Genomic DNA, 20,946 nt, shown 5'->3' on the forward strand with positions numbered 1-20,946 from the left:
AGCCAGCTTAAACTTCTAAGCCAGTCAGAAGGAAATGAAAAATGAAAAATAGGCAGACTATATATAGCTGCCTGTCTGAAGGGTTCAAAGTTTTCTATTCTCCAATTATCAGCGCTATTTGGAAGGCAGATATGAAAAAGAAGAATGATATTCAAGAGGTATCCCTAACAAAGAACTACTTGACTAGACTTGTATAATAATGGCAAAAGTACTGTCTTCACAAATATCTGGCCTTATGACCAAATGACTGGATATTGACTGTATGCATTTAGAATGGCCCAACATTTAGATGATCAAGTATCACTCAGGAGTCCCACCTATCATCTTCTGGCTAGTTGTTTTTCCTAGCTGGCTACACACCTAATACCCCTAGGTGGGAGCTGGGGATATCAGCCCACATCCCACTTCCCTCTAATATACTCTATTCATACAAATATCATATCATATTTTCAGTCAAAGGGGTTGGTTCCCTTGTACTCTTAGTGATCCAAAGGGAACTTCTCTTTGGTGGCATCCCCTTGTGCAAGCCTCTTTTTGTGTCTAGGGACCCAGAAGTCTCAGCTACGGTCCTGGAGGCTCTGCTTTCTTTTTTGCTTGGGTGTTGGTGATCTTCAGTCAGTTCTCTTCTCCACTCCCATCCATCTCACTAGCAGCTTCCTGACATTCAGCATGTTTCTCTTAGGTGCCATCTCTTAACAAAGAATGTTAATGCCTCAAGACTTATTTATTTATACCCAAAGATCTGAGGTTTCCACACAATGAGCACATTTTTGACAGTCAGATGCTGGGGGACCATGAGAGAAGCAAAGTGGGGACAGAAGAAAGAGGGTTACCATGAATAATGAGGGGAAAAGAGCAGTATGCTGTAAAAAGGATCTGTCCTTTAGCATTCAAAGTCTTTTCAAACCTGGGAACTCTAAAACATTTAAGATCTTTATCTTGGGGAATTAATTAACCCCCACATCTTTACTTTTTGCCCTAAAAGGTATGCTTAATAGCATTATTTTAAAAGGCTTGGAGTTAAAAGATTAAAAGAAAACATAATATAGACTTGGATCTGTATTTAAAGCTTCATAAGAAGAATGATATAACAACAGGTAGCAAACACTTCCCTCTTTTCCAGTGATAATCTGAGCCTGTAATTCTGAATGCAAATTGGCTTTCAAGGTTTTTTTTTCCTCATCTACCAATGCAAGCACCACGGACATTTTGATTTAATTAAATTCTGAGCTGCTGGATTACTCTGCAATACCACCATGTGCACACAAGAAGTGAGCGAGCTGCTCCACCCTTAAACCTATTCTCTAAACAGGCAGCAAAGGCTTAAGCTAAAGAAGAGGAGACTTTTTATTTCATCTTTAAACTTAAGGGAGAAGCTACTGAGGGAATTTGTTATTCCATAAGAAGCAAAAGGTTAAATTTAACTTCCTTTCTTATGGCAGACTACACATTCATTTGGATTTTTACCTATCCATCCATCCTCCAATGGTTCAAAGCATTTCACACAATGCTTTTTTTTTAATCTAAAAATTAAAACCCCAAATACACATAATGTCAGCCATTATTCCTCTTGAATGGGCAGCCTCAAAACTCTTGGAGAAAGTGATCGATTTCTGCTGACAGTCCAATGGGAAGTAATTCCATATTAGCAGAGTAACTACCAAGATGGCCTTCTCTACGCACCCATATACCAAGGTATCACTGCTGTGCAATAGCCCCAAGAGAAAGGGCATTTTAGATAAGTAAAAAAACACTAATTTTTCAGAACTGATTCTGTGTCTGTGGCCTTCACATTCCTTCCAGCATACATGCAATAACATGCAAGGATGACAATCACAGGTTTTGGAAGATATGGATTTAACACTTACGCCTAAGAGACATTTACATAGGACAGAGAAACAGCAACTTGGCTAAAGCTTCCTGCTGTGTGTAAATGACTTTCAAAACACATAACTGTTTCACGTCATGTGTGAAGTGCTCCTTTAATTACATAAGGATGGGAAACCTATATCCCTTACCTTTATTTCATGCAGCTGGGGAGAGGGAGGTGTGAGTAAAAAAAGGATGGAGTAATGGAAGGAAGGGGTGGGGAAGCCCTGTTTAAGCAATCATTTCAGGCCTCTGGCAAGTAGTTACATTTGACTAGTAAATGACCTCTATCCCAAATAGATGATTATAATATTAGAAGAGATTATTTGAGATGTTGCTCTCTCATTCCAGTACATGATGGCAAAGACACGATACTTACTGGCTTCCTTAACTGCACTAACAAAGCCATCACTTTGGTCTACTATTCCTATCACTGAACTTATCAAGCTGCTTTATACTGTGTTCAACTACTGATCTAACCTAAACCAGTACTGTGGTCGTAGGGAGATGTTTTTTCCAATCTTGCTACAAGAGACCTTTTTAACTGGAGATGCCAGCAACTGAAACTGGGAACTTATTAATGCAAAGCACTTGGTTGTATCAACTCAAAGATGGCCCTCACCCCAAATACATGTTGCTGATTTGTAGTATTAACCAATAAGAATTTAAAAATTGAGAGTTAATATTAGCATAAGCTCAGGTGAAGCTCATTTAGCATTTATTTATTTATTTAATTTATTTATTTTATTAAATGTATTAGTCGCCCATCTGGCTGGCCATCCAGCCACTCTGGGTGACGTACAAAATAAAAACATACAAAATAAAAATATAAAATGTATTAATAAATACATTAAAACATTAAAAATCTCAACAAAAATAATAAAACCTAACCCACCCCAAAAGCCTGCCTGAAGAGCCAGGTCTTCAAGGCCCGGGGGAAGCTCATCATAGAGGGGGCATGGTGGAGATCATTTGGGAGGGAATTCCACAAAGTGTGGGCCACAATTGAAAAAGCCCTCTCTGTAGATCTCACCAATCTAGCTTTTTTAACTGGTGGGATAGAGAGAAGGCCTTTTGAGGCTGATCTTGTTGAGCGGCATCCCTGATGGTGTTGGAGGCACTCCTTCAGATAGACTGGGCCACAACCGTATAGGGTTTTAAAGGTCAGACCCAGGGCCGGTTCTAAAGGGCAGCCAGGTGGGGCACTGGCCGAGGGCCCCTAATGCTACAGGGGCCCCGTCAGCTGCCCCTCTGCTCCCCTTCCGTGATCTGTGGTGATCCACGCCCCCCTACCTACATGTCTCCTGCCTTTTAGCATTGCCCTTAATGAAGGTGGCGGTCGCGGTTTCCCTAAAGTACTGAAGCCCCTGCCGCCATCTTAGCTGATGGCAGAGATGCACGCGCATAGCACGTACATGTGTTATTAACGAAGATGGCGACAGAGGCTTCATCCCCTTAGGGAAACTGGGGCTGCCATCTTGGTTAATGGCAATGGTAAAAGACAGGAGACAGGTAGGTGGGGGCGTGGGGGGACCACACGCGTGCCTATGCACACACACACGCTGGGGTCCAGGGCAAGCTGATGCCCAAGCGCCCCTGCATGCCTGGAACCGGCCCTGGTCAGAACCAACACCTTGAATTGGGCCTGGAAAAGAACCAGTAACCAGTGCAACTCCTTCAGCACTGGAGTGATGTGATCTCGCTGGTGGCTGCCTTTAATCAGGCGAGCCGCCGCATTCTGTACCAGTTGCAGCTTCCAGACCATTTTCAAGGGTAACCCCAGATAGAGCACATTACAGTAGTCTAGGTGAGAGGAGACCAGGGCATGTACCACAGATGGGAGCAGATGGTTGGGAAGGAAGGGGCGCAGCCTCCGTATCAGATGGAGTTGATACAGTGCCGCCCGGCTCACAGCCAAGACCTGAGCCTCCATGGACAGCTGGGAGTCAAGAATGACCCCCAGGCTGCGGACCTGGTCTTTCAGGGGCAATTGTACCCCACTGAGCACCAGGACAACATCCCCCAACCTTCCCTTGTCTCTCACAAACAGTACCTCGGTTTTCAGGGTAGCAAGCTTTCTTTCATAATTCCCAAGTTAATAATAGAGGTTTGTGCTTAACCATCAAGAGTATTACGTTTGCTGAGCTTTACACTACATAGCTCACAACAGTGCTGTTGTCATAGTCATTTTTACCTTAACGTTAGACTGATGAGATATTGGTACAAGGCTAAGGAAACCAATCAGGAATGTTTTTCGACAGGCAGTACACTACACCATTGTACTGAATAAAAGAATGGCCATCTACTATCTTCTGCCTTGCTAACAAGAATCAACAGCAGCACCTAGAAGCTTTGTATAGGACCCCTAAGGGTTATAAGCCACCTATAAAATCAGCACAATAGGAAGCCAGTCAGTGGTTTTGACAGATGTGCATCGGAAAGAAAACAGTCAACTGAGTGAAAGATAAGGCTGCTGCTAGACCAGGCAAATCACCACCATGAGCACATTAAAGTGTCTTATATAATGCACATTTAATGAAAACTAAAAGCAGAGATGTGCATTATTAAAATATTGCCAGAGTTGTAGTCTACTGCTAGCATGACTTGTGTTTAACATGTTGTTTAGTTTGAGTTCGACATTTATTTATAAAGAAAGCAAGGAAGCCTATCTGCCACTGCCAAGGGTCCATAAATACAATCATTCATGGAAACCAGAAAGGAGGGAAAGCCTCCAGTAACTCTGCTACAAGAATTACAAAATACTCTTTTTCTAAAAGCCACTGGGTAAACTAAAGACACAAAATCTGTGACATCATACTGATTGTGATACTATATCCTGTGTCATGCGCTAGAGGGGAGGGGTTCAGGCTCAAGGGGCAACAGGCAGGTGGAGGAGGGAAGGAAGGCATTTTGCTATAAATCTGCAGTCTGCTGGGGGCAAGTCAGTATAGTATGTGTACAGGTGCTGTCTCTGTGCAGACTCCTCTCTGAAACCCTGGAGAGCTGCTGCCACTTGGTGTAGACAGTACTGAGCTAGATAGGCCAACAGTCTGACTTGGTATAAGGTAGCTTCCTGGGTTCCTATGTTCCTAGGAGTTGCCATATAGGCACACCACTCCTCTCCTATAAAACTCCTCATCACCAAGCATGAAAAGGATCCTTCCCATTCCACAGAGTCAGCATAAGAAAGCTGCTGGCTAAGAGAATCACAAAATCATAGAGTTGGAAGGGACCTATATGGACATCGAGTCCAACCCCTTGCTCAATGCAGAAATCCAAATTAAAGCATACCTGACAGGTGGCTGTCCAGCTGCCTCTTGAATGTCTCCAGTGTTGGAGAGCCCACCATGTCCCTAGGTAAACTGGTTCCATTGTCATATCACTCTAACAGTTAGGAAGTTTTTCCTGATGTTCAGTTGAAATCTGGCTTCCTGTAACTTGAGCCCATTACTCCATGTCCTGAGCTCTGGGATGATTGAGATCCTGGCCCTCGTCTGTGTGGCAATCTTTCAAGTACTTGAACAATGCTATCATATCTCCCCTCAGTCTTCTCAAGGTTAAACTTCTCAGTAAACTATTGTTGGCTACCAGGCCCAGTTATGATTTGTGGATGCCTGACTATTATGAGTTTTCTCATTGGTAAAAGTCCTGATAAGTTTTGAAGGAAGCCCAGAATACAGTTTGTAACCCTCTGATTATAGTATCGGATTTGACTGAAGAAAGAGCTATTTCCTGGGAGGAGAGTAAAATTACCTTCTGACAAGCCAACCTTGCAATGTCCTTGCTGTGATAAAATTCTACCCAGGATATACTTAGACTATAACCATATAAGCAAACAGACACTACAACTGAATTGATCACCCAAAGCAACCTTTGTAACCTGGTGCCCTCCAGATATTTTTGGACTCCAACCCCCATCATCCTCAACCAGTGTGGCCAAAGGACATCAGTTGAAGACTAAGCCTCACTTATTCAGTGTAGCATGCTTTTAACCTACACAACACTAACATTCTGTGTGAGCTTGTGATATGTATTCCATCTTCAAGAATACTATTTTACTAGATTCCCAGAACCTGCATAAATGCATCTCCAAGAATGGAAAAGTACAGGACACAAAAGAAAAACAATATGATTTTTCACCTAAAAATCTGTTTAATTGGGTGACTAAAAGCAGAGAGTCAAAAACAAAAGCAGTGCTCAAAATTACATGTTTGCATGTTGAGGTACACATTTATGTCCAGAGAGAGAGAGAGAGAGAGAGAGAGAGAGAGAGAGATTTTTTTGCAAAATTCACTGGGAGCTAACTTGTTCCATCAGTGCAAGGATTTCTGCCTGCACAATGGAACTCCCCCCTCCCAAAAAAAATCTGTTGTAGGGGTTCCTCCAACCCTCTGGGGCAGATTTGGGAAGGGTGCAAGGAGAGGAAAGGAGGGGAGCAGAAATTCTTGCACTGACGGAATACATCAATTGGATACTTGCCCCCCCCCTTTCTCCTGCAGCCATCCACACTAGGGATGGGTGAGAATTTCAATTCAGTTCGTATTTCAAGCAGAATTTATCAAATTCTCACTTTCCAAAACAATATGAGAACCCAAACACAGCCATCCATTGAAATTCACATTTATTAGAATTTTGCCAACTAAACAACATTTACAAAAATGCATAGATTAGGGAAAAGTGTGCATAAAAATGAATACATGAGTAAAAATAACAGGCAAAAAGGCATGAAATGATGAGAAATGGCTTGCAAAATGTGTACCTTTGTCAAAACAGCCTACAAAATGTGTTTATTTGGAGAATATGGAGAATAAAATGGTGCAGAATTTTCATAAGGATTTTTTTTAAAAAAATTCTCAGATTGCTGCAGAAATGTAGAGAACTGAATTTAACTTTGGAAAAATGAGAAACTGAAAGAACCGAAGCAGACAGATCTTTCCATCCCTAATCCACACTACCTTCTATACTTTATGGGGAGTTCACTAATCCTCTGAATCAGATTGTGGGAGGGGGTCACAGAGTAATGAAGAGGGAATCAACAAACATCACTTCTCCCCTTCCATTCCTGGGAACCTCAGCTTGATCAAAGAACCGTCTGTGACCAGGACATAAACAGATATAAACCATTCTTTTATTTTACTAGTATTTTATTTTACTAGTATTTTAATAGTATTTACTATTTCAGCAATTTCAAGCTGTTGTTCCTGTCTAATAAGCATGCTGTTAAGAAATTTATATATTTTTTAAAATGACTCTTACCTCCATGGTATGCGTTTTTCCTGAAGATGTTTGACCATAAGCAAAAATTGTACCATTGTAACCCTCAAGAACATCTGAAAGGGGAAAAATGGATTTGTTGGTTTTATAGGATACTAAAAATCACCAAAGAAAAACACATCAGTCAAACATGGGGGGGGGGAGTAAGGAAGGAATTAGGAAAGGAAATAAAGGTATCTGGAAGAAACATGTACAGATGTATTATGCTGCTACGATAATATTAAAAAAACAGATTTCTTGCCAGCAGGGTTGATAAAAAACAATGTTTTTTCAAAAAACCTTTTTGTAAGGTAAATCAGATTGCAAAATTTTCTTAAACCAATTAGTAAAAAAAGAGCCTAGGTCAAAGATATCATCATGAATACTAATTACACAACTAATTATATTCTATTAATATGTTAACAGCTGTTTAAGAAGATGGGAGAACTTGATCAGTCCTATTCTGCAGGTGGTGTACATGAAGTGCACAAGCTCTCTCTTGCTCTCAAGGCCTTGCCTCTCTCTCTAAGTGCAAAGATAGAGAAGGTGAATGAATACAGAATTGGGATGATGGAGTAGATTTGAACAAGGACGAGACTACTGAAGTGGTAATCCAGCTCTTAACAGCAGTAGCCTCTTCTGCAGGTGTAGAGAGAATTTTTTCTTCCTTTGGACTAATTCATTCTAAATTGAGAAATAAGTTGGGAACTTAAAAAAGTAGAAAGCTTGTATTTCTTTTCCAGGCAATGAACAAGGAAAACAAAGGTGAAGAAGAAGACTGAGTACACTGTACCACCCAATATTTTAAGTTTCTCATGTTGACTTGGTTGAAATTGCCTAAATTTTATTTTTTTTAAACTTTACATTTATCTAAAAACTGAATAATTAACCATTCAAAAATCCATGTTCATGTTTTGTTAATGTTGTTTGTTGAAGAAGAAAAATAACCAGAAGAATAAACAATCTTATTAGTACAGTCCAATTTAAAAGTCTGCCTGGTGGTGGTGATTCTGGCACATCATGACAAAAATGTAATGATTAATTGAACTGTTGCAACTGGTTCATCTCCTGAATGACTTCACAAGTTCATTCAGCGTTAGTACTAAAATGACCAAATTATCACCCCATCGTTGATTAAAATTAATCTGAAAACAATTCACAATAATTGCTTAGTGTGTATTTACCTTCTAATCAAACATATATCTCTGAAAATGTATTAAGGTTATATTGAACAATAATGTACTTCTACTAAAAAGTGATGATTAAATAGAATCTTCCTAACTAGTGATTTAAACTATGATTTAAATCATTAAAATTGAGTCCTTCATAGAAGCAATTTAAATAATTATTTAAATCAATTTGATTTAAATCAAATCAACCGTGCTTGCCAGGCCGATCTAATTTAGATAATAACATATTTTATGACTTCCTATTGCTTTCCTGAATAAATATCCTTTGGATACAGATTATTGTCCAGTTTACTAATTTTGGAGGATAAGGAAAGGAGATAACAGTATGCATCATGAGCTGCCCTGGTTCCAAAAATAATAAAGCAACATCAGATTAGGCTACTGTTTCCTCTTCATATAGGATTATGTTTTACTCCTTTTTCCTATTGTTTTATTGAGAAGGATTATCAGAGTTAGTTTCAGTCACTGCTTTCTTGAAAATTTATTTTTATTTATTTTTTAAGAGATGGGAGCCGGACTACTTCCCAGATTAAATTTGGCAGGATGAGTTTGGATTGCAATAAATAAAAGAAAACTATCTTTATATAACTGTATCACTGATATTTCTGAAGCATGGAACTGTTCTGTTGAGTTTGGCAGGGTTCAGATGAAATGTAAGATTGGAAAGTCTTCTTTTTATTATTTTGTTATGCAGTTATAATAATTATAAAACTTAAATAAACAAGTTATATATTAAAAAACAAACCAATCCCATATTTCAGAGGTCATCCGGTGGCATCCATCCACCAGCAGAATAGTCTGCACTCATACAAAGAGAATTTCCCTTCCTCTCCTTCGCCCATTCTTCACCTCAGTCTGAAGGACTGAGGGACCCACTTGAGCAGATGGGGAAACTGCAGGGGAAGAAGAGGAATGGAAAGTCCTGTTGCGCGAATGGAAGTCTGCTTGTCAAATGCTAGATAAACCCAATGAATACAGAGATCAGAAGAATATGTTCCGGACCTGAGCAGGCAAGTAGGAGTAGACTGGAACAGAAAGTTACTTTTTGTGCATGTTTATTTTAGGCAGAAAATGAGACTTGCTAAACATCAGAAGGATTACAATTTATATAAAACAACCGAGAGATATTACGCATTTCCAGGTTACTTTGTCTTGTAAAATATAAAGCTTCACCAAACAAGAAAGTTAGGAACACGGAAATTTTTAATTCTAATAAACAAAGCAGTACACTGGAAGAACCACTAAGACAACATTGTTCCCATAGTACATGTAGTGAGATGACACATACTGCTTCACCCAGTACAACTGCTGTCAAAAGATTCCACCCAGTACAAAAAACAGCTTCAAGGTTTTGCAGTGCCTTAAGAGCAGGCATATCCCCAAATCCTTACAACTATTGCAGAAATTCTAAGTACCTGCTCTCATTTCCATAAAGGGAGCTGTCAATTCCAGAAACAGTAATAATGACTGGACTTGCATGCAGTTTAGAATGGCAAGGTGAAAAAGAGGGCAGGGCTCCTACACCTTTACTAGTTGTGGGAGAACATAAAGAGCAGTCTGCTGGCTCAGGCCAAACACCCATCTAGTCCAGCATTCTGCTCTCATAGTGGCCAACTAGATGCCCATGGGAAGGCCACAAGAAGAATCTGAGTATAACAGCACTCTCTCCACCTGCAATTCCCAGCTACCCAGAGGTAGAAGAGGGAATTGTCATGCTAACGATACTTGGTGAAATTCCCTCTTCTACACAAACTGTGAAAGGAGCCCTTCCCTCTTTTCACTCATCTTTTTCACTATCTATGCAGTTTTGGGCTCACCAGGGTGTTCGTTGAACTGTGTTGCCTAAGCTACTGGTATAGTCTAGCCAGCTCCAGCTATTATCAACAGGGCAGTGAGAATAATTAAATAGTCCATTTATGTTACAATAGCTTTTACTGATGGAAAAAAACTATTAAATGCCCAAAGCTACTTTTTAAGAACTATCATTCTTTTAATAGTAAACAAGGAAGGTTGAGCACCTATCAGCTTGAAATTGGATCACCCAAAACAAGTTTCTACTTAGTGGATTCCCAAGCTATGCAGAAGTACATACATTTGTAAGGCAAAAAGAACAAGTTTAAAACAAATAAATCATTCTGTGAGCTTCAGGTTGTACAGAATGTTTAAAGGGGAGAGAGAATCAAATACTAGAATAACTCATCATTGTTAGGAGAAGAAACCTCTGTGCTGCAGAGCTTGGAAAAGTTACTTTTTTAAACTACAACTCCCATCAGCCCCAGCCAGCATGGCCACTGGATTGGGCTGATGGGAGCTGTAGTTCAAAAAAGTAACTTTTCCAAGCTCTGCGATCTGTCCTGCTACATTGGGGGTGGTGGGGGTGGGAAGAGACACTGCTCTCCAACCACAGCTACTGTATTTCTATGAGCAGCTCCCATCCCGAAAGAAGAAATTATACAAATCCAGTTATTTTTTCCTTATTAAGCCTTTTATTCTAAAGCTTCAGTTCTCTGCTTAGCATACTAGAAACATCATTTCCCCGCTCGGGAAAAATATTATCATGCTACTATATAAAAACACTGAAGAGCAACAAAGAAATTCTAAGATAGATAATCAATTAATACAAGGACCTAGAAAATTTTCCCTGTCCTGGAAAATCACAAGCATAAAAACAGAACCACATTACTGACAGTAATAAAATTAGTCCTTTTCCTATGCAAAACTGACAGCAATAAAACTCACAAAATGGAGAAGTTGAATTAAAAGTTTATCCTTTAAATGCACTAATTTATGCTTCTGGTAAGCCTCTTGTACCAGGGGTCCCTAAACAGCTGAAGTAATTACAAGCATGTGGAATTGAAAAGTCTCATTCTGAATGCTTTTCTGAAAGCAGTATCATATTGATTTTCGGTTGTGAATGGCGAGCTTGATCAAAAAGAAACAAGACTTGCATATTATTGAGATAATGGCTTCCCTTGATAGAGCATGTTATGGTTTTACACAGAAAATTCTTAACCATCCATGCACTGAACTTCACTCAAACCAAACCATTTGGGCTGAAAATGCAATTTGACATTTAATTTAATGCAAGTTGTTTTGAAAAGCTTAAGGCAAAAAAACCCAATGAAGTTGAAAGGCCATTTTTATATAATTAAAAAGTTCTTTAAAAATTGTAGATTTTAATTTTAAAATGCTTAGATCTAATAGTCAACATTCTTCGTTACTAAAATAGTTACTAAAAATATGGGTTTTGCAATATCTTCATAGGTACTTAAGTAGATATTAAGAGGCAGTGTTTTCAAAAATTAGACAATGGAATAATAAGCAGTTGGACTATAAAATTATGAAAGCAAAACAAGTGTATGAAGAATTAAGTCTCCATAATAAAATTTGGGGAAAGGCTGTAGCTCAGTAGTGGAGCATCTGGCAGATGGCCTCATGTTTAATTTATGCCATTTCCAGAGGTAGGGCTCAGAGAAACCCTGGAAATCACTGCCAATGGGTGCAAACAATACTGAGCTACATGGGCCAATGGTCTTATGAGAAGGCAAATTCCTATGTTCCTAAAATTGAAAGAACATTAATTTCAGCAATCAGTCAGACCCAAAAGACAGAGTGATACAAGTATATGTTTCTCAAAGAACTCCCAACACATTTTTGAACCTTTGCTCTTCTTCAAAAAAGAATATAGTATGTCCATATCAGTAAATTTAAAAAAGCAAACTGTTTTGCAAAACGTTACACAAACATGGCCTGATGTGTCTGCCACAGGCTAGAGATTTAGTTTGCTAAACTATTCCAGCCAGTGCATAATTGCTACAGTGGCAGGTTCTGACGCTCAACCCTGTTCTGTGTAGTATCTTGGTTGCCTGAGAAGCACTGTTCCCTAGTTTCAAGTATATGGAGACAGCCTGCAGCTAGTCATTGGTACTTGGTACTACAGTTCTTGAGGCACTCGTCTTTCAGTCTTGGATGCAGGCCTCCCCACTTTTAGCCCATGCACATTCAGGCAAATGCAGCATCAGAATCCAATGAAAGCAGAGCCCTATTTGGGTGTTCATTACTCATACAATTCAAATTGCATGGGGGCAGGGAGTGTGGGGCTATTCTCATTCACCTTGCTCCCCACATCCACATGCTGGGGGTGCAGATGCAAAGGAGGGGGAGCCTGCCCTACACACACAGACCCCTACATAATTCGCAACCTAGTACAATAAGGGTTCTAAATCATGCGGAAGTCTAGGCATGTAGAGCAGGCTCCCCACCTGCTTTCCACAGCACCATGTCAATGACGGGTTGCCAGGATGTGACAGGAATCATGACACTTGTCTCTTCATATGACTGGAACTGCATGACTAGATAGCCCCAGTTGCTTTGACAGAAACACTTTTCACATTGTGTGAAGCAACTGCCATCCAAAACTGCAAACAGAGCTGCAACTAGCAGCCATTATTGAGTGGTGGTGGTTATAGCTACAGTTGCCAAATTTTGGGGGCCTGTGGGCACATTTGGAATTATGTGTGTGCCATTGGCACCACTCCCTCTGGTTGCAGTGCTCCCCCCTCTCCAGGTCACACTTCTCCACCCCCAACAGAAAGTGCATGGGCACATGTAACACAAACAACACATTGACCATGGGGTCTTAGTAAAAGTTGGATCCAGGATAATTAAAATGGATCTTCTTGAATTTGCATGATTTTATAGGTCTTCCAAAAGCCATCAAAGTAAAATTGTCCTGCCCAAAGCAGAGAAATTCAGGCACAGTCAGTTCTGTGATTTCCCCCCCCCTTTTTATTAAGATTACAGATATATCAAAAGCCTTTAGACTCATTCACCTAACTATGCTTTCTAGGAACTGATTCCCTTCCTAACACTGACTAAGCTTGTCTTCGCAGCCACAGACATTGACTCAGCAACCCCCTCCTCCTCAATGCCCACTTAAGTAGGTTTCTCTTTTGCACGTAAACAATGGCTCCTCCTTAACCCCAGCTGTTGCTATTTGCGCTTCTGAAGCCGCCAGGAATGGGGCAAAGGACTTCTCCCTCCAAATGGTGTGGGTTAACAGTCTGTTCATGCATGGGAAGCTGCTGGGCGCCCGGCTAGGGATAGCAAGTTGGCAAGGTAGCTCCTCAGACGTGGGTGAGGGGGGGTCCATAGGTACAATCTCTGACAGCTCTCGCTGTGCTTCTGCAGGGAGACCAGGTGACTAGGCGCACTGCGAGCCATCTTCCCTCAACTCGTCAACCCAGTGTCCCCCTCCTGGGTCACAACATCACCCCCCCTCCATGCCAAAGCATCCCCACCCCAGGGGTTTGGGCTTGTCTGGATAAGCTTCATGAAACTCTCTCACCAAATCCAGCACGTGCTTGTCAGTCGCTGCCTTCCAAGAGGGTTCCTCTGGACTGTACCCCAGCCACTGGATCAAGTACTGTAACTTTCCCCAGCACCATCGAGAATCCAGGATCTGCCCCCCCAGCCTGGGTTACAACAAAAGTTTACCATAGTAGACTGCACAGTAAAAATAGCAGCAGCAGCAAAATAATAATAATTTTAAAAATGATCCAAGGCACAAATTTCTACATGAGATGACAACAAAATCACCAACAAACCACAGAACACATGTGGACACAGAATTGACCAATGGTCTCATGGTGACTTTGAGAGGATTACTAAAAAAAAAAAAAAAGAATGTGCAAGGATCCATGCCTCAGATTTATGTTTTTATGCCATGGCACAACTGGAAAGCACTGGATGATGATCTTCATGATTCAGTCAATGGAGACATGCTTTCTATGATTTGATGGAGGGAACCTTTTACAAGATTCCATGTGTTTGTGTGTGTGTGCATATGTCTGTATGCCTACTTTCTTGGTCTCTTATACTCCATTCTCTTTTTCTCTTCTATGATTTCTGCTGCACCCATTTTCTCTCCACTGCTTCTCCTGTCACTAAATTTTTCTTTCCCCAGTCTCCCAGATCACTTCCGTTTCCCTCCTACCCACTCAAACACATCATTTTCTGTTAAGCTGCTCAAGTTCCTGTCCAAAGTACATAGAGCGAAAAAGAAGTGGAAGGGAGCTTTTCTTTTCCAACTACTTCCTTCAGCTACATATGCTTTTCATTGGGTGGGGGAATGTAACCACCTCATGATAAAGAGGGCAGTGGGTGGGCTTAGAAGCTTCACAGGTGCCAGGGGAAGTCCTCAAGGGTACCATTGTGCCCAGAAGCACCATGTTGGTGATCCCAGAGTTATTGGGTGCATCCAGAGATGCTGTAAATGTTTGCATCTGTTATATTGTGTCTTTAGAGTGATTATATTTACTTATAACCAAATCTAATAATTATAGAAATGTTTTAATAAGTGGAAAAAAGTTTGCCTAACCCAGTTTAAAATCATATTAAAATTCTTCTGATTAGATCTTATTTTCTATGCTAATAAAGCAACATTTCCTTTGAGTATACCAAGCTGGTCAAGAATTTTATCCATCTTAAAGACTAGCATATTTAGACCATGCCACAATATCCTGATTGTGTTTGATATGGATATGACTATGATGGTTTTCTTGTTGCCACAATGCAAGTTGTTTTTTTTACAGATTTTAGCTTAAATCCATAAAATCCCCTTTGAGCATCATTAGTTATATATAACTAATACAACATTGTCCCAAGGTATATCCTAATACACTAAGGGTAATATCTAATGTTGGCCCTACTCTGAGTAGGGCCATTAAAATCAATGGACTTAACCTTCATCTTGACTTCTGGAGTCCATTTGGACCCCCAGGTGCACTTTTCGTTGTGTAATTTACACATAAATAGACCTACAGGGGTGTCCTTCTAGGACCTTGTCACAAATTTTAACCTGTACAATGTCCCCAAATTTCAGCCAGTTACCACTTCCTGTTTTCCTTCTGGAAACAAGAACACCACTGGGGACCAAAGCTATCCCAGCAACAAGCCTTGGGAGCAAATGTCCGTCTTTTATGTGTAATTTACACTGCCAGGTGCACTTTTCGTTGTGTAATTTACACATAAGTAGACCTACCGAGTTGTCCTTCTACGACATTGTCACAAACTATCACCCATACAATGTCCCCAAATTTCAGCCAGTTACCACTTACAGTTTTCATTATGGAAGCAAAACAAAAAACCTCCCACTGGGGTCTAAAAATATTCTGTTTACGCAATATGCATGGAGAAGGAGCCAAAGTATACTGCTCAGGAAACATCTACCTCCTCTGAATAAGAGTTTTTTGGCTTAAAGTGCTTTGGTAGTGTCAAGCACACATGTGGTGACCAAAAAAGGTGAGGGGGTCTCTAGGGTATAAAGTGATCCCATACTTCCATTAGAAATCTAATTGGGGTCCAAATATGCCCCCAAGTCAGGCAAGTGTGATTGTTTTTAACAGTCAGGATAAAGGTTATGTTATTTATTTCAGCTGGTCTCCTCTGTGTAAAAACATTGGATATCAAAGCAACAGAAGCTGTAAAAGTATTATTTTGTTGTTATGTGCCTTGAAGCTGATTACGACTTACGGCGACCCCTATGAATCAGCGACCTCAAATAGCAACTATTATAAACCACCCTGTTCAGATCTTGTACGTTCAGGTCTGAGAAAATTCTATTTCAATGTGACATCAAAGAGTTAAGATCATGTTCAAACTGTCTAAGCTAAGGCATCTTGAGACAGAGAATTTTGCTAATCCATAAAGTGAATATGCTTTGATTTAACCAGTAAAATTATTGCCCTTTTCTAAAATAAAACTTAAAATGTTCGCTTTGGGCAGAAGTTAGAAGGGCTAACTAGTAGGTTTACATCACAAAGCTAATAATTCAGCAAGAAACTGTCAAAAACCACCTTAGTTAACTCAAAGGCTAGTTCTTTCACACCCATGGAGCTATCCAGAGGCATAGTGCTGACTGTAGTGTCCACAAAAGGCACTGTAGAATATGCTTTCAAGATCCTGGACAGTTTTCTTGCTCCAAACTGAACCATATAGAGACGGCAGCAGATTCTTAGTAAGTGGTTGCTTCTGTTTCCAGTCCATGCCACTCATAACACACAGTGTCGCACAGGAGGAGCAATAGGAGGAGCAATATCAGTTACAGTTCCCTAAGACACCAGACACAAGAGAGCGATCCAGCAACTGATGCTAGTAAGTTTCTGTCCCACATGCTCCTCCTCTCTTGTTTATGGATTTCTACACTGACAAAATAGCAACCATGTTGCCCTTGTAACTTAAGTTCAGTTCAAAATCATGCACACATACCAACCTCCCTTTCTTGCAGTTTCTTAGTGCAACTGAAGTACTCTTGAATGGCTCTTCTTTGGGCCTATTTATGTAGTGGTTGTCTTTGTCTCTTATCTTATGGTCTGAGTATGCTGCTGTGACAATTAGTATGGCAGCTACTTTTACAGAGTTATGGATGGTTGCAGCAGCATTCCTCATCCTCATTTTCCTCCTAACCAACTTGGGCTGCAATCCGAAACACTTGCTAGGGAGTAAATCTCACTGAACTCAATGGACTTTCTTTTGAGAAAACATGCTTATGATTGTACTATCAGTTCTAAAACGTCTCTAGACACATTATGCAGGGGTGCTTAACCCGTAGCTCTTCAGATGCTGTTGGACTCCAACTTACATCAGCCCCCACCAGCATAGTAAAAAATCAGGGATGATGAGAGTTTTAGCCCAACAAGATTCACTCCACAGAAGGCGGTAATGGCCACTAACTTTGATAGCTTTAAAAGAAGATCAGACAAATACAGATAATGCTATTAATGGCTACTAGCCATGATAGTTATGCTCTGCCTCCACGGAGTCAGTACGCTTCTGAATACCAATTGCTGGACACTGCAGGAGGGGAGAGTGCTCTTGTACTCAGGTCCTGCTTACAGGCTTCCCACAGCGATCTGGTTGGTCACCATGAGAATAGGATGTTGGACTAAATGGGCCACTGGCCTGATCCAGCAGGCTCTTCTTAGGTTCTTCACATATGGATACCACTAAGTTAGATATCCCTGCTGTAGTCACGACACAAAACTACTGAAGAACAGAAAACAAAAAAGTTGGATGAAAAATTGAAATACTTTAGCCTATAAAGCTGCAGCCCCACACACTCACTTGGGATTAGGCCCCACTGAACATAATAGGACTTACGTCTGAATAAGCTTGCAAAGGATAATACTGCACAATAAGCAAATGGTTTCAGTTAGTTTCCTTCTTATCTGCAAGACTATTCAGAATACACTAGCTAAGTCTTTAGGAACAGGGATCAAAGGAGACACAAGTTCACTGTGGATTGAGAATGTCTCAGTAGGCAATTATTTCAACAAAATCATTAAAATATCATTTTGCCTTTATCCAGGGTTCCAGATATCCCTTGTAAAAAGCCATAGTAAAAAAGAAAAATGCCCACCAGTTTGCCTATATTGGCCATTTCTTATTCGCATGCACTCCAGTAACATGTCTAGTAACCATGGTGCTTAATTTCTCTCAGTCAGCAGGATTCCGCTGATAGGATAGCCATTTGCCTGCACAGAAAATGGAATAGAGCCTTTTTATTCTCCTAACAACAAACAGCTAGAGCAGGACATGACAGAGAGGGGGGAAGAGGAACAATTTATAGGAGATAACTGAGGCTTCCAAAAAAACCCCACTAATGTTAACGTACTTGCAATGAAGGAAGCATTAAAACATACTAAGATCCATATCTTCCCCCACCCCCTGAGAATAACTCTCCCTGAGCATTAAGAGGAATGAGAGAGAGAGAGAGAGAGAGAGAGAGAGAGAATGTATGTGATATTTAGGAAGGCAGGAGAGAGAAGCCAGCTATTTGTCATCCCTGTGCCTTTCTGCTATGAATCCCCAAATTCAAAACTGCATGTCAACATTATTGGTATCCATAGCAATTGGCATAAAGATTACCGAACAAAGTGACAAGTTCTACAATAGATACATCTTTGGAAACTAACATTTCTAGCCCCAAGACACTATACGGGAATAATCCCCAAGGACCAGATTGCCACTAAGAATATGAGAGCATGAATTTATTCATTGGGGGGAAAATATAGGTATACCCCAATCAGTTATTCTAATAAGGTAAATAGCAGCCCTGAAAAACTAACAAATGGATAAAGGCACTGCAGATGCAAATCTGTATCCAAGACAAAGGCTACACCTGAGCCAGATTGACAAGGTCAAAAGGTGAGAAACACTGACAAATATGAAGAGTAGTAATTATAGGTCCAGGAAACTTCCTATCATTCTCTGCTCTGCCCAGTGGAGTATCCCATCAATGTTTAAGACTTACAAATGCATCACGTTTGGTGGTAATTATACAGCCACAAGAGTGGTTGTATACTATAGTCAGCATGGATTTTTCACATTCCGCAATGTTAAATTGGAAATACCTCCCAATGCCATTCTGATGCTTCCCATAAGCTCATTTCAAAACAAAACTTTACAAAACATATAGTCCTAAATTTAGAAATGCTTGCTTAACAACCCACTAAATTTTCATGGCGATACACAAAACAGTCAGAGAGAATCGAGAGTTCAAAGTCTAAAAAGAGAGAGACAGAAACCAGTCCCCTTTTGGACTTTTTGCTGTCAGAGTTCTCATAATCTGTTGAAATTCATTAAAAATCAGCCATGTTCACAGAGTACCTGTAATCCTGTTACTGACGTTACCCCATACTCTGATCTTCATCTTCTGCAGTTTAAAAGTTTAAAAAATGCCTAGCTGATTTTTAATTAATTTAAGAAATTTTGCATTGAACACAATGATAAGGCTGGGCATAGGAAGAACCAACTTTCAGTGTTCTAAATGCCAGACTCCCAGCTGCTTGTCTTGGCTAATCAGGGGGCCACACCCACCCCAGACCTTTATTTCACTTGAGACAGTCATGGCTTCCCACAAAGAATCCTGGGAAGTGTAGTTTGTGAAGGGTGCTGAGAAGAGACTCTTATTCCATTCTCTCAAAAAAGGATGGGGGGATCTGTAATACACAACAGCTTGGATTTTAGCATTTCACTCCACGTATGGAGAGTTCCACTCATAAAAAGGGTCTATCTGTGACCTGATTCACACAGTCAACCCACTGCTGAGTGTGAATGAGCAAATTTGTAGGCTCACAGGGGAATTTCTGCACTTCCTCTGGTCATTCTGCTGTTATGCTAAGCTAAGCTATGATTTGGCTTAGCATGTTGTTTGAATCCAGCTTGATGGTTTAGCTATCTCTAGACAAACTGCAAGCTGTAACCAAGGTTTGTCCTATAGTTTACAGCTAATGGTCCATTTGGAGAGAGATAAACCATGAGCCTGGATTCAGATGACACACTAAACCAAACCGTGGCCAAAGGCAGCAGCAGAATGACTAGAGGAGCAAAGCAGCTACAATCTCCTCTCTGGAAATTGACAAATTTCCTCATTTATGCTAAGCCACTTTTTGACTTAGCACTACAATGTGAATGTTAACCCACAAAAAGAAGCTGCTTCCATTCAAAGAATGAAGACTTAGGATTAAATAAATTGTATTAAAATGTACAAAACAATCCAAATATTTTATATTTGCAGTATTAACTAGGTCAAAATTTCAAAATTAAAATGTTTTTGTGAAAAACAGACCCAGTTCATAAAACCATGGCTTAGTGTAAATGATGAAGCTCAGGGTTATTACAATCACTTGTATAGGATTGTTCAGTCAGGTACATATACCAGAGGACCATACAGAGGAACAAATATGAAATCCCATGGCTTAGTGTAAATGTGAGGGTTCCCAGAGAGAGGTTTGTGAACACTTTTCCTCCTACTGTTGTCGCACTGCTATAAACCATGGTTTGGCTTAGTGTTGCATCTGAAACCAAGCAAAGACTACTGTAACACGCTCTTTGTGGGGCTGCCTTTGAAGACTGTTCGGAAACTTAAACTGGTACAAAGAGCTGCAGCCAGAGTATTAACAGGGGCTGGTTACAGGGACCATACAACTCCCTTGTTACAACAGCTCCACTGGCTGCCAGTTTGTTTCCGGTCACAATTCAAAGTGCTGGTTTTGACCTTTAAAGCCCTATAAGGCCCAGGTCCAAGCTATCTGTCAGACCGTATCTCCCTATACAAGCCTGCCCGGGCCCTCAGATCTTCAGGAGAGGCCCTTCTCTTAGTCCCAACACCCTCGCAAGTGCGATTGGTCGGGATGCGAGATAAGGCCTTCTCGGTGGCTGCTCCGAGGTTCTGGAACTCCCTTCCTAGGGAGGCACGAATGGCCCCCTCCTTGCCATCCTTCCGTCGGCAAGTAAATACTTTTTTATTCTGACAGGCTTTTGGGATAGGTGTTTAGGATTGGGCTTTACAAGGCTTGTTTTATTGTTTTATATTATTATCTATATTATTTTAAATTGTTTTTAGATTTTTAAGTGCCTTTTACGGTTTTAAGGTTGTGCAGTTTAATTGTATTTTAATTGTATGTTTTTCTATGTTTTTAACTACATGTAGTTTTATTTGTAAGCCGCCCTGAGTTCCAGTTTGGAAAAAGGGCGGGGTAAAAATAAAGTTTCAATTCAATTTCAATTCAGATTTATTTCCTGCAGATAAACCATGGGTTGTAAGCCACAGAACAAATCTTGGCTATAGCCA

At 40.4% G+C, this 20,946-nt stretch overlaps 1 protein-coding gene across 1 annotated transcript in view; it reads right to left on the reverse strand.

Moving 5' to 3' along the window:
• Nucleotides 1-20,946, reverse strand: part of KIF5C (kinesin family member 5C) — a 125,307-nt gene that overhangs the window by 79,786 nt on the left and 24,575 nt on the right. Inside the window, exon 3 of the mRNA XM_061608827.1 lies at nt 7,126-7,199. Within this exon, the coding sequence (XP_061464811.1) occupies nt 7,126-7,199 (74 nt within the window). The remainder of the gene's footprint in view (nt 1-7,125; nt 7,200-20,946) is intronic.

The sequence above is a fragment of the Rhineura floridana genome, chromosome 2 (genome assembly GCF_030035675.1).
Source record: "Rhineura floridana isolate rRhiFlo1 chromosome 2, rRhiFlo1.hap2, whole genome shotgun sequence".
Lineage (NCBI taxonomy): Eukaryota > Metazoa > Chordata > Lepidosauria > Squamata > Rhineuridae > Rhineura > Rhineura floridana.